General features: G+C 37.8%; 1 protein-coding gene across 1 annotated transcript in view; it reads right to left on the minus strand.

The window, feature by feature from the left end:
- Positions 1-14127, minus strand: part of PEX7 (peroxisomal biogenesis factor 7) — a 65964-nt gene that overhangs the window by 22064 nt on the left and 29773 nt on the right. Inside the window, exon 9 of the mRNA XM_037045668.1 lies at positions 574-673. Coding sequence (XP_036901563.1) covers positions 574-673 — 100 coding nt within the window. The remainder of the gene's footprint in view (positions 1-573; positions 674-14127) is intronic.

Genomic DNA, 14127 nt, shown 5'->3' on the forward strand with positions numbered 1-14127 from the left:
CCCTCCAGTCGTCAAGAGAACAAAAAGTGGAAAATATAAAGTGTATTAATTAAAACAGTAGGCACGCTCCCTTCCATCGTTCCCCATCTGAAGCCTCTCTTTCAACACGGGGTGTGGAGATGAGGGTGACGGTCCCGAGAGAGAAGTGACTTGCCCATCATCTCAACTGCTTGCGGGACAGCTGAGTCAGGACCATACACTCCTGACTCCCACCAACCTCTGGGGACAACACTTCCCCATTCCGTCCTTCTCTTGTCACCTTCTCCACTCAGAGAGGTCCACTCAAAGCCTTCAGCATGTGAGGCACAATACTTTTGGGGAAGATTCCTTCTTCTCTCAGAAAAGTCAGTCTTTCAAGAGGAAAGATGTTATGCCAAGTTTCTGGATAACTCTCCTTCCCTAGTATTTTAAATGCTCAAGTTTCACAGCAAAAGAGATCTATCGGGGTGATCAAGTAAATGTACTCTGCCCCTCCCTCAGGCAACAATGTTGTTCATAAAAGCAACACGTGCCACACGGAGAGCTTTTGTGAACTACATGGGGAGAAAAACACCCGGGGATCACAGCCATTACCTGAGTAGGACTGTGAAGACTTAAATCTAACCCGCACGTAAACTCTGTATGATGGTCCACTACTTCAAGAAGAGGGTCAGGCTTTGAGAAGTTCCAGAATCTGTAAATATAAGCAAAAAAAAGTCATTTAAGTGCTAAAACTACCAAAAATTGACTTGACAAAAAATAGATATTTAACATAGCAAAGATTTTATCAAAACGGATTCAACCATTTCACAAATGCAAAGTCCCATTACTGATCTACATTCAAAAATCAAAGAAAAATATACTACATACTGTTATAAAAAATGGAATTAGTAATCAATTTTTCCTTGCAAATAATTATTATATTCCCATTAGTATACCTTCTGGGGTGAAACTTAACTTTCACTTAACTTTTTAAAAAATATGGCACAAGGACATTTTAGATGAGAGACACTAGGCTTTTCTAGCAACTTCCAAAAGCATTCAGGGCTGTAAAATAAGGGTATTGAAATGCATGCACTCTAACATTTCGTGATTTTAAACACTACTTCATTTCTCAATGACTGGCATGAAAAGATCCTAGGTTTAATTTACATTTCAACAGCGATTCAAATTCTTTAAAAGTATCTGTTCTCTTATGAAAATATCTCTCATTCTGAAACTATCTTTTTTTCTTTTGTTTTTGAGGCACAACCTTTCTTGTAGATTCTATGTCAGTGTAATTTCTATAATCAAGGAAACTAAAATGTGTTTTCCTGGGCTAAAAGTAAGCGCTCTATTTACCCTCCACAGACAAGGAGTGGTAATATTTACCATAATATATCTGATTTCTACTGTTCAGAGAAAAGTGTGGCCCTGTTTTCAATACACAACATAGTACTTCATTTGTAAAGCTTTATACACTCATTATCTTTCTTATTCCAAACACACCATAACAGTGGCACATTCGGAATCACAGAGTCACACTCCAGAGCAGCCTCCCTAATGGTGTACAGCATGGAACACGCTGAAGGTTTGGCAAGTCCCTTTGGAAGAGAGTAAATACACAAAACCAACAGTCAGTTTGTTTAACCTGGTGGCATTATTTTCCTAATAAACACAGAGCTGGTCTTATTAAGTCTGAAAAGGACTGTTGCTATGGATAATCTATTGTGTGGTACCAGACAGACAATGAGTAAACAGCTCATTTATCAGCTTACTGAAATCTACAAAATCCTTAAGGAGAGTGATTTGACTTTGGAAAGCCTGCCTGTTCGAACCAATGAGGGAACATGCTGCAGTCTTCAGAAACCACTAATAGTAGTCTCCACTGTCTCCGCACATTCGTTCCTTCGGGTCTAGAGACAGTGAATTGCACTGCAATCTGATTTTCTAGATCTTGATAATGTCTATATAAGCAAAAGTAAATATGTAATTGTGTAATTTCATTTCTAAAACATGGTTATACACTGATTTGCAATATCTGAAATAATAATCAAATGATTTTGTATATACCCACTATGTTCCAAAAATATTCAAAATGGTTTTAAAAATATTTTAACATGGAAAAATAAGTTAAAGGAATAGTAAGGACAGGAGAGTAAATTTAAACCTGTAACTTTTACAAACAAAATTATATTCCACAAAGTTGTATATGCTTCACAGGGGAGGAGGGCCTCTCAAGATGCTAAGCTCCCCAGTTGCCAAAGAAAAAGGGGAGATGCAATCGGGTCCCAAATTCACAGTGTCTACAACCAAAATCCTCTTGGAAATCTCAGGAGGACACTTACCCTTTGGAGTTCACAGAGAAGAAACCCAGTGCTTATGTATAAAGAACATCCCAAACATTTCTTACAGAAACATGAAGATACTGTTTCTTGGGCCACTATTCATGGGTTAATAGCATCACCCCAAAGAGCAGTTTGGTAGGGTCATCCTATGGGAAGGCCAATTTAATCCAGGTATTTGACTCTCTGACTTCATTTGGGATTTAGATTTAGATTTAGATTTAGATTTTAATGGATTTAGATTTATCCATTTTGGTAAAATGGATAGGCTAAACGCTCTTTAGATAAACCACAAAAACTGGTTTCCTTCAGAACTATTTAAGGGTAATAAAAAACAACAAGGATTCATTTATGAGTGAATGAATAAATGACCAGTACTGACCAGTACCTGGAATGCAGTTTCGTTGTTACTGTCTTATTTGAGCCAGTTAAGGACAAGGCTGCACTGAAGGCAGGAGAACCTTATGAAGATTAGGACGCCTAATGAGGGCACTCGTGTGAGACCATCCGATTTTAGTTGGAAAGCGTGCTAAGGGAAGTCACACACACAGAAGGGCCAGAAGGTATACCTGAATACACAGAAGGTATTCAGAAAGACCATTTAAATTTGCTCTGATACACAGCTTGGTGGGCAGACAAGGCCACACACAGTTCCACACTACAGTCACACCATAGTTACTTTAACATAGTTACTTTAACTATTGGTAACATAGTTACCAATACTTACTTGCAGTTTGCAAAGAATTCATCAAATAAAATACAAGCTAAAACTCTAAGGATACTATTTGGTGAAGGGAAGGTTCATCTAGTGAATGGCATACAAGCAACTACTGGGTATTTTACCATTTCATGGCTCTGACCAATTATGTCATATACAGTGAGTATATTATGTGCAAAAATTATGAGAGATTGATTTCCAGCAGAATGGCTGACTAGGTACCACGACCACATTCTTCCTGAAAACAACTAAACTTGCTAGATAAACTGTGAAAACAAGCAACTACCACAAAACTTCATAAAAGCATCAGGGAAGTACACTCACGTAAAAATTAAGTGCCAGCTAAACCCCAAAGCAGTAAATAGAATGATGAAGGCAGCCTTTGCCCCAAGAGGATTTGCTAAATAGAAAGAATCTAATTTTCAATTTTCTTAACCTTGCAGGGATCAGGAGCCAGTAAAATAAGAAAAAAATGAATATTAACACTTATAATTTTAAAATATTTTTCAGCAAATTAAAATATCTTGTCAAAAACATCAAGTCAAGCCCTAGCCAGGTGGCGTAGTTAGTTGGAGCCTTGTCTTGGGCACCAAAAGTCGGCGGTGTAAAACTCTGCTCAGGGCACATGCTGCATTTTTCAGATGATAAGGTGCACCTAGGTTTTAGAGAAGGAAAATAGGAAAACAAAATTTGAAGCAAAAAATGTGGTAAAATATTTAATAACATAAATAACATAATATTTCACCAATGCAAATGTAAACAGAACTCAACAGCAGCATTAACAACCATTACTCTTCCCAAATGGGGGGGTGAGTCTCACAGTCCGAAAAATATGGTACCTAGGTTGTGGGTTCAATCCCTGCCTAGGACACATATGCGGGACAACTGATCAATGTTTCTCTCACATCGATGTTTCTTTCTCTCTGTCTCCCTTTCTCTCTCTCTCTCTCCCTCCACCCCCCTTCTTCCTCTCTAAGTCAATAAACATATATATATATGTTTATATGTATGTCTACATACATGTTTATATGTTTATATATATATATATACATATTTTTAATCCTCACCCAAGGATTAAAACCACACAGTATGATGTACTGTATTTGACTCAAATACAGTAAGTTGCACAAGCCAAATAGCTGAGAAAATCAAAAGTTAAAGTAATGTGTCTATAAACTGTATATTTAAAATGCTAATGGCTTTTTTAATTACAAAAGAAATGCATGTATTCTTCATTTCTACTTTTAATAGCAACCATCGTTGAGAGTTTGATGTGCACAGTTCCAGATTTTTCTGTGTATAACCATTCAAGTTGCCCCAGGAAGGGGTGAGTTGTAAGAAGGAAGTGACAGGAGGAACGTGAGCATTTCACCAGGTTTCCTCACGTCTGCCACCGGGAAACTAGCACAGCCTCTCTTTGCAATCTTCTTCTGGACTCAACGGTCCCATAAGTTCTATATATCTGAGGGCCTTCATACACCTGTCACACAAGGAAAATGAACTCTTTTTTACTGGGAGAAGTCAGGCTACATATGTCATTAAGTACTCAAATGAGGCACATTATTTTTAAGTGAAATGGTTTTTTCATCCAGCACACATACTACTTGGTGCCTTTTTGTCTCTTTGCTGATGAATCACTGACAATTTAAGTTCTATCATGGGAAGTAAATGTACTGGACAGGCTTCCAATGATTAAAAATATTATAGAACTGTAGGAACATTTTTCATTTAAATAGAGAGGGAGAGGGAGAAAAGTTCATTGTAGTATGATGCCTTGATTGAATCCCTTTTTGCCTTCTGACTCACAATTCTTTAGCAATGCAAGCTGTAGCACTGTGTAAAATAAAACTTCAAACCTATCTCAAAAATTAAGCTAAAAATTACCTTTTTTACTTGACTAAAATGTAATTCGAAATGTCTATATTAACACTTGTAAAACAAAGCCAACAGATGAATTCAGTAGAAGGCCTAAAATATTTTTCTAAGTTCTTCCTTTTCCTTTCCTGTTCTCAACTTCTGAGTTTTTCAGTAGTCCTTTATGAGTGCTTCCTAACTATAAGAAGATGGGAAAAGGTTTTGGCTACTTTCAATGCCTTATATGTACATTAATTTTAGCTGTGTTTTTAACATTTTAGGCAAATTGCAACATTATAATTCTATTTGCATTACTTGGGTATGTAGCATTCTCTAGTGATGAGCAAAAAATGTCACAACAGCTTATTTTCTCCTTATTTAATACTTATTCATTCAACAATTTTTGAGTCCTGAAATGTGCCAGGTGTTGTGTAAGGACCAGAAGCAAGAGACACAGCCTTTCTGCAGCTCCTAGTTTGGTGGGATAGATGGACATTTTTCTATAAACTACAAAAATAAAAATGTAATTGCAACTGACAAGTGCCCCGAGACAACACAGAATGATGTCAGAATGTCGTCCAGAGGAAGTGGCACTGAGCTGAAATCGAAGGTTGAGGAGTCTGCCAGGTGGAGAGCAAAGCCAGCAGCAGCCTTTGCATGGTCAGCCAGGAGCCACTGGCGTGTGACAGAGAGGCCCATGAGACAGGCGGGGGCAGGGGAGAGCGCTGCACAAGGCCAGCAGGACCTGATCACACAGGTCATACAGGCCATGTGAAGAACTTGGAATTTTTCTTCTAAGTGTAAACACACATACACCTTCACAACAGTGAGGGTTTTAAGCAGGTTTAACACTCAGTTTTACCTTCTTAACACATTTTTAAATAACTTTTTTCTTATTTTAGAATACTTTTCAAATTTGCAGAAAAATTGTGAAGATAGTACAGAGAGTTCCCATACAGTATAGCCCCAGTAGTTCGGTCAGCTTTGCCTTTTAAAGGTATCTCTGACCGGTGAGAGGAGAATGGACTTGAGGGCTCAGGAGTAGGTGTGGGGATACTGGTGGCCTAAAAGAGATGACAGCAGCTTGGATTTCAGGAGATACCAGTGATAATGAGGAAAGGGTGATGGGTTAGAGATATATTTAGGCAAAAAATTAATAGGACAAAAGAAATCAAGATGATTAATGGAACAGAAAATAGCAAGAATGACTCCCAGGTTTCTGGCTTCTATCATAGTACTTCCATGAGTTTATTTATTTAACATTTATTTATTTATGTATCTATCTATTTTCCTCTAAAAGCCACTAAGTTCCTTAAATTTAAGGACAGTATTCTATTTTTCTTTGTATCCCTTGCATGTATAAAAGTATCTGACACATGGACACTCCAAGAATGTTTTGTGAATGAGTGAATAAACAAAAAACAAATAAATATGTTAAGGACAAATAAGCAACAACGGCCAACCTCACAAGTAAGGTAACTTTTAAATCACCTATATAGACATGGTTCCCTGGTGGACCAAGTCTCATTATATTAGATATTCAGAGAATATACATTCCTCAATTTTGCTGAGAAATTTTTTTCCTAAAAATTTCACCTTAGTAGGTCAATATGGAATTCAAAAATCTTTTCCTAGGAATTGTTGGTGCTCGACCATCTAGGTTTTGGAACACTATTTAAAGCAGTACCTCTCAACCTTCTATCAATATACATACAGGTTACATAAGTTCCCATTAGAAGCAACAGTGATTTCAGGGAGAAGGGGAGGAAAACAGGCAGTGCTTCCCAACCTTGACTACATTGGAGTCAACTGAGAAACTTAAAAGGTTACTGACTGTGGGAGTGCTCCCCAAGACATTCTAATTGGCCTGGAGCATGTCACGGGAATTGGGAGGTGCAAACATTCTCTGGGTGACTGTAATGTGCAGCCAAGGTTGATAACCTCTGACCCGGGTGGAGGGCACTACCCATTATTGAGAATCACTGATGTAGACCAGCAGTTTTCACACTTAAGTTTGCATCAGAATCACTGGAGAGAGCTTGCTAAACATGTATACAGATGTCTGGAGAGTGGCTGTAGAACTATTTTATTTTTTCATTCTTTTATTTTATTAAAGATTTTATTTATTTTTAGAGAGAGAGGAGGCGGGGGGAGACAGAGAAGAAGAGAAACATTGATCGGTTGCCTCTCACCTGTGCCCCAACTGGGGACCAAGCCTGCAACCCAGGCATGTGCCCTGACTGGAAACTGAACCAGCAACTTTTTGCTTTGCGGGGTGATGCTTAACCAACTGAGCCATGCCAGTCAGGGCTCAAGAACTTATTTTAGAAACAAGTTCCCAGGTGATGCTCATGGTGCTGGTGCTAGGGCCACACTTTCAGAACCACTGATCCAGACAGTTGTTAAACTGGTAAGGATTCATTACTACACTGTGGCGCTGACCACTAGTGAAGGCAAAACTCCAGGAAAAAAAGATATTAGAAGCAAAACATAGGCAAATATTTTCACAGGAAAAGTAAAACTATTATTTCTTATAATTTGATTAACTTCACAGACTAGGATAAAAGGCTGTAAACAAACAACAGAACAGTATCAGTGTTAATTAGCTCCAGGTTCCCTCCAAAACTGAGGTTCTCCCTTCACCCAAGCCATCTTCAGCAAGAAAGCCCTGGACAGTTTGCATAGTCTTTCCCATGATCTCATACTGCTTTTGATTCGCACAGAAATTTTTCAAGGTAGATAAAAAGGGTATATAGTAGTCCACACTTATCTGCAGTATTGCTTTCAGCGGTTTCGGTTACCTGCAAGCAATGACCGTCAGAAAATACTATATGGAAAATACCAGAAATGAACAATTCATATGGTTTTAAATTGTACACCCTCCGAGCAGCATACTGAAGTCCACATGGTCCTCACTCCGTCCCACGCAGGACATGACTCGCCCATTGGCCCAGCGTACCCACACAGGATATGCTCCCTGCCCATGAGTCACTCAGTAGCCCTTTGGGTTATCAGATCAACTGTTGCTATACTGTAATTGCTTGTACGTAAGTAACCCTTACTTTACTTAAAAACGGCCCCAAAGTGTGATGGTAGTAATGCTTCTGACAATTCTGATATGCCAAAAAGAACATACTTATAGGTAGGGTTTGGTATTACATGCAATTTTACATACCTACTGGGGGTCTTGAAATGTGTCCCCATTGGTTAAGGGGGGGCTGCTGCAACCATTATTTCAGAGATGAGGAGAATGTGCTCAAGAAATTAAGCAACCCATGGTGACACAGCTAATTAATGGCAGCCCCATAGCATAGATTTTCCAGGCATCATGTCCAGTTCTTCTACTGAAAGATGCTGCCATTCACTTTTCCTAGACTTGGGCCATGCTAGGGAATCTGGAGTATAGACGGGCAGGATCTGGGAATCCTCAGGTGGTTCTGACCAACAACTTGAAAGTTCAAACAGACCTGGACCAAGTCAGGCTTCCCCCACACTCCTCAAACTACATAGAAAATTCCAGAAGCCAAAGTCCAAGCCAAGATTCCATTAGTCTGCCAACTTACATTCAAAATCAATACCCAAAGGAAATTATGAGTAGAATAAATCTGCTGCCCTGTGGCAAGAGTTCAGAATAATCCTTTCTCCCTTCTAATATTTTTATATACACTTCACTGCATCCTCTCATCTACCTTGCTATCTTCTCATAACTTCGGTGGCACTCAACTGATCAGATCTTTTTTAACCTCAGAGATCCCCATCCTTTAAAAGCAAATCCCCTCTGAGTAGAACACAAGGAATCATGGGCTTAATATTGTATCATCTGTATTGCTTTTGAGGGGGATTAAAAATAGGAGTTGTAGACAAGCAAAGTTTTGTAAAGAGCTAAACTTTCATTCACTAAGTCAAAAATATTAATTGAGTGCTAATGCTCATTTTTTGCAGGATTGAGTTGGAAAAGTTGTCTGGTTATTTTGTTGTCATTTTTGGAACTGGTGATAACAAACATAAAGTTTGAAAGAGAAAAACATGAATTGCCTGCTAAACAAAGAATATGATTAATTCTGAAGAATTACCAAATAATTTTCAAAGATGACTTTTGGAATACTCAATGGCAAATATCCAGAAAGCATACCATACTGATAAACTTCCAAGGTTAAATATGATAAAATTCTAGACCTAAGCTTCTCTAGAAAAGCAAATTATTTATAATATTTCAATTAAAACTTTAATTAGATCAGTATTGTAGGGGGGCTGACTCTACTTCATCACAATAAACAGTAAGTCTAGGAACCACAGAACAGGCAACCTGGAGTACTCTGACAAATTAAAGAAAACCATTAGCTGATGGAAGGCTTGTTCTGGGGGAGTTTATGGCTGTGGTCCACAGGGAGGCAGGATGGCATTCTGTAGAGTGTTGCACCTCAAGAAAAAGAAATGAAGGAAAAAAGAAAAACTCCCACACTGCTTACTGGCACAGAAGGAAGAAACATGAAATGATTCTGCAATAAAGTTTCAAACAAATATCTGATTAGAAAATAAAATGGTAAGAACTCTACTCATGAAATAGCACCATCATCTCAGGGATGAAAGTAGTCTGTGTACATCTGAACTGTAACTGGCACCACAACCCAGCTACCTAAAGTAGCTTCACAGAAGTCCAGATGATAACAGGATCAGATGAGGTTGCCGTAGAACTTTATTCCACACCTAAACGGTAAAGAGTGTTAAACTTACAGCAGCCACCTGACTGTGCCGTGGTCTTGCCTAGCGCTGCCACCACGACAAACTTAATGTCCTCAACTCTGCAGCTGAGCATTTGCTAATAAACCCCCTTGGGCTGTCAGGTTGTGGAACCTTGGCAACAGCACACAGGGACCCCTCATTCCATAACTTTCTCCTCATCACAGCACGGATACACAGGGGGGCGAAGACAGACGTGTCAGAGGTGGGGAAAGAAAAACAGACACTGGGCCAACTAAGTCAGTCTGCTTACTTTCTGAGCATGAAAGCTTGGGGAGAAATAAAGAAAATCGGTCTGCAGAAAAGGAGGCAAGATGGAGCAGGAGCTTAGAGTAAAGCCCTTTCAGCACCTTCTTCAGGAGCTGCGTACGGCTGCCCTGGGGCAGAGGAAGCCCATGCGTATCCTGAGAAACATTTTCCCTTTTTCACTTAAGCTTGCTCAAGAGGGTTTTTGTTTCACAGGTGTGTGTGCATGCACGCACGTCCAAAAAGATACCGTGGAGAAAGATAAGGGACGCTGCTGAATTTTATTTAAGATGAAAATAGATGAATGATTATTGTTTTTATTCTCGGTATGGTTAAATCCATTCCATTAGGTTAAATCTTGATGAATTCAACATCAGAATATTTATTTAGTGTTGTCATAATCTAGGATGGGGTTAGGGACAGACCTCAGTGGTGAATTACTCATCCCTGACCCCAGGGTGCAGAGGAAACTGCTAACAACTGACAGGCCCAGCTGATTTAAACAAACAGGTTCACTGTGTGTGCAAGTAACCAGGAGAGGGGATGCACTGAGGATCTGCTTCTCGAAGACTCTAATGGCACAGACCTGAGCCCTCCGACTCTACCAGCCTCACCCGTGTAACAAGGAGCGGCGGCCTGTGCCGCAGCCCCCACCTTTCACCTCAGAGGCAATCACGTTAACTTCTCTTAGCTGTTTCTTCTGAATTTTTTACTCCATATTTCTAAATAATATGCTCTGAGAATTCATTGATGACATTAATTTTTAGATACTATCATTTTACTTCCTACTATGGAAGATGAGGCAAAGCAACAGCTACATTAGAAAATACACACAACAAAATCCAGTTGCCTTATTGAAAGTGTACAACAGAATTTTTTAAAAAATTATAATGCAAATTAACTGACAAACTCCATAAATTTTCTGTTGGGACTAATCAGCACAATTCAAAGTTCAAAGACTTACACTGCATTAACCTAAGGCTTATTAACATTCCTCACTCCTTTTAGATCTATTTCTTCATGTGCTTGCATTAGGTTGTGAATTAGACACAGATACGGTTTGATTCTTCAAGAACGCTGTTAGTACTAAATAATTCTGGAAATGCTCTGCGGTTATAAACCAAGGTACTTAAAATCAAAAGTCTTAGAAGTTTCTTTCTAATTAATGTATGATGTTTCATTTTATAGGAAATTATTTTCATTTTTCCCCAGGCATTTACCCTCCAAAATTATGCTTCACTTCATCAGAAGATCTTTCCAGCATGACAATAATCATCACAAGAATTTTCTAATTTAAACAAGTCAAATGGAAAAACTTTTGAAACATATGATAAAAAACCAATATATCAACACTTAGGAGTTACTGCCTCATAGATACAAATATCTTAACCATTAGGTATATGAAGCTCATAGAGATTTATCAGCAAATCACATATTACAATTAGTTGTAGAAAAACAAATCTATCTGTAACTTTAGTTAACAATCATGATACCAATACAATGGTTCCAAATGTGTTAAATAGTAAAATGTTGCCATCTAGTCAGTACTGACTTAAACAACAGAACAGCAAATTTTCTCCTTGAAAAATACCACTTTCTTATCCCAACAGAACTTTCCACTTTAAATTAAGTTTTATTAATGACTACTTTAAACACAAAGTGAAAACCATATTAAAATATAATCCTTTTTAGGCTCTTCCACTCAGTGACCAAAGGGCACCATAATTTTTGTGTAATTCAAATTCAATTACATTTATAAGCAAACGTATTTTGAACATCCACGTCCCAGATGCTGAGGACAAAATAGTGAAACAGACAAGTCCTACCCTGTAATCAGGCAATGTGCTTCTTTAACACAAAATATATCCAGTACTGAAATATCCCTATGAGATTTAAACAAATATGTGAATGCAAATATTCTCATTCTTAAAAAAAAAACAACCTAAAGACAACTATGTTAATATGCTTTCATAGCCTTGGCAGGTGTGGAACCAAAAGGTCACCAGTTCAATTCCCTGTCTGTGCAACAAGCCTGAGTTGGGCATCAGGTCCCCCGTTGGGGTCCTGCAATCTATCAATGTTTCTCTCTCTCTCTGTTTTCTTCCCTCCCCCTCTCTCTAAAAAACATAAATAATCTTTTTTTAAAAGGATGTTTTCATAATATCAGTGGTAAAGTCTGGTGACTTTTGCTTTTACCACAAAGCAAAAAAATGTGATAAGAGTTACAAAGATATTTATATCTTAGATATCTGAAAGGCACAGAACATTAAATCAATCTTTGTCCATTTAAAAAATCCATAGTTTCTACAAATATTAATTAGTATCATATCACTAGCCACATAATTTCTTGTGATTTGACAAGCAAATGTAAAGGAATTAAAAATAACTATCTTAAAAGATGAGGTAAAATGATCATTTGAAGCTGCATATGAACTCACCTTCAGCCACATTTCTTATCTATTTACTTTGACTGACCTTTTTTTGTAGATAAGGGGGACTAGGTAAAGTTGAAATGAAAGGTTTAAGACAGAGTACATATTCAGCTATACTATCTGTTTACTTTGCCTGACCTTTTTTATGGGGTAGGGGAAGAAAGAGAAGTATCTGCTCATGTAAATCTCTGTGCTAATAAACATAAAGATCAAAAAAGTCCATCAACCACGCCAAAGTTAAGACACTATATAAAGGCAAATCCCACAAGAGTAAATGTGACAATGACATAAGGTATTTCTGTTTCTGCTGCTTTGTTAAGATTCTACATTTACTGCAATCCGATTAAAGGCCACTTTCCTGCTTATGCAATCCAATAAAGCTATTTATCTTATTTTATAATTAAACAATATATTAAATATTACAGGTATTAGAAGGTATTAGAAATGTTCTCAGTGTCTTATAGAGCAAATATAGCTTACTTTTTTTCCTCAAATGTTTCTATTTTGAAAGTTACTAACCCACAGAAAAATCCAAAGAATGATATGACGAACACCCACATACTCATGTAGATTTACCAGTTGTTAGAACTTTGCCACATTTCCTTTACCCTTCTCTCTACACATACACACATGAAGTAATATTTTTGCTGAACCCTTTAAAAATAAATTGCAAACATCATCAAGAACATATATTTATGTAATATGGTACTACGTGCAAAGTTTGAGGAACATACACATGAATGAAAAAAAGGAAATTAAAATTTACTGGGTGCTTGAAATGGGCCAGGCACTATGTGAACAGCTTTTCATATATTGACTTTTAAATCTCATATGTTTTATGAGTAAGGAAACAACAGCTTAGTGAGGTTAACTGACTTTATGAGGTACTAATATAACACTAGGTAGTAATGGCAAATTCAAGATTTTAAAGTATATTTCTTTTACTATTACATTATGCTGCCTTCCTTAGAAATAATTTTTACCAAATATATAAATAATATATAATCATTTAGGAAAAAACACAGGTTGAATTGAAGTAGAAGTGGTCACGTGGTTCTGGATTTGCACAGACCCACACATACATGCAACCTTGCATAGTGTACCCACTGTTGTGGTTCACGCTGCACCATATTCACAAGGCACACTTCCCCCACCTCACCTTGCCAGTGCAATAAGAACTCCCATTCACAAAGCTCCTCGGTGGCTTTAAGCAACATGATCCTCTTATTATAGTCATGCCAGATAAGGCACAAATAATGACTATCTTAACTTGCTCTATGGTCCTAAGGTTTTAAATTAGGAAAGTTATCAATATTAATATTCTCATTTAAAATATCTGCTATTTCTTTGAGCACTTATTATGTCCCAAGAGCATTTACAGATACTGTCATTTAATCCTCTGAACATCTCCAAAGACACACGTCACGTCCTGTATTTCACCACTGGTAAATGGAGGATCCGGCCTTTCACTCAGGTCTGACTGACTCCAAGTCCGTATGCTCATCTCACCTCACAGTGGATCTAACCCACACAACTCTCCCACATGCCTCCAGAAAGCCAGGGCACAGGGAGGGACGGCGCTGAGTCTAGACAACCTCCCACCCCTACTTTTTTGCTTCTCTCTCACCTCCTTGTTATTTGGAATTTTATTAAATTAAAATTTATGAGTAGATATTTAGAAAAAGTTATTCTACTGTACCTTGTACTTTCATTCCCTTTGAATGAAACAGTTACCAAATCTCGGTCCTAAATTGTCTACTCTAATCTCTCCCCCCAAAACACTAAAGGTACATAATTTCAACTTAAACAATATTGTTTTATTTTTCAGGAATAT

Source organism: Sturnira hondurensis, unplaced genomic scaffold (assembly GCF_014824575.4).
Source record: "Sturnira hondurensis isolate 20B ecotype Veracruz unplaced genomic scaffold, ASM1482457v3 Scaffold0004474, whole genome shotgun sequence".
NCBI lineage: Eukaryota > Metazoa > Chordata > Mammalia > Chiroptera > Phyllostomidae > Sturnira > Sturnira hondurensis.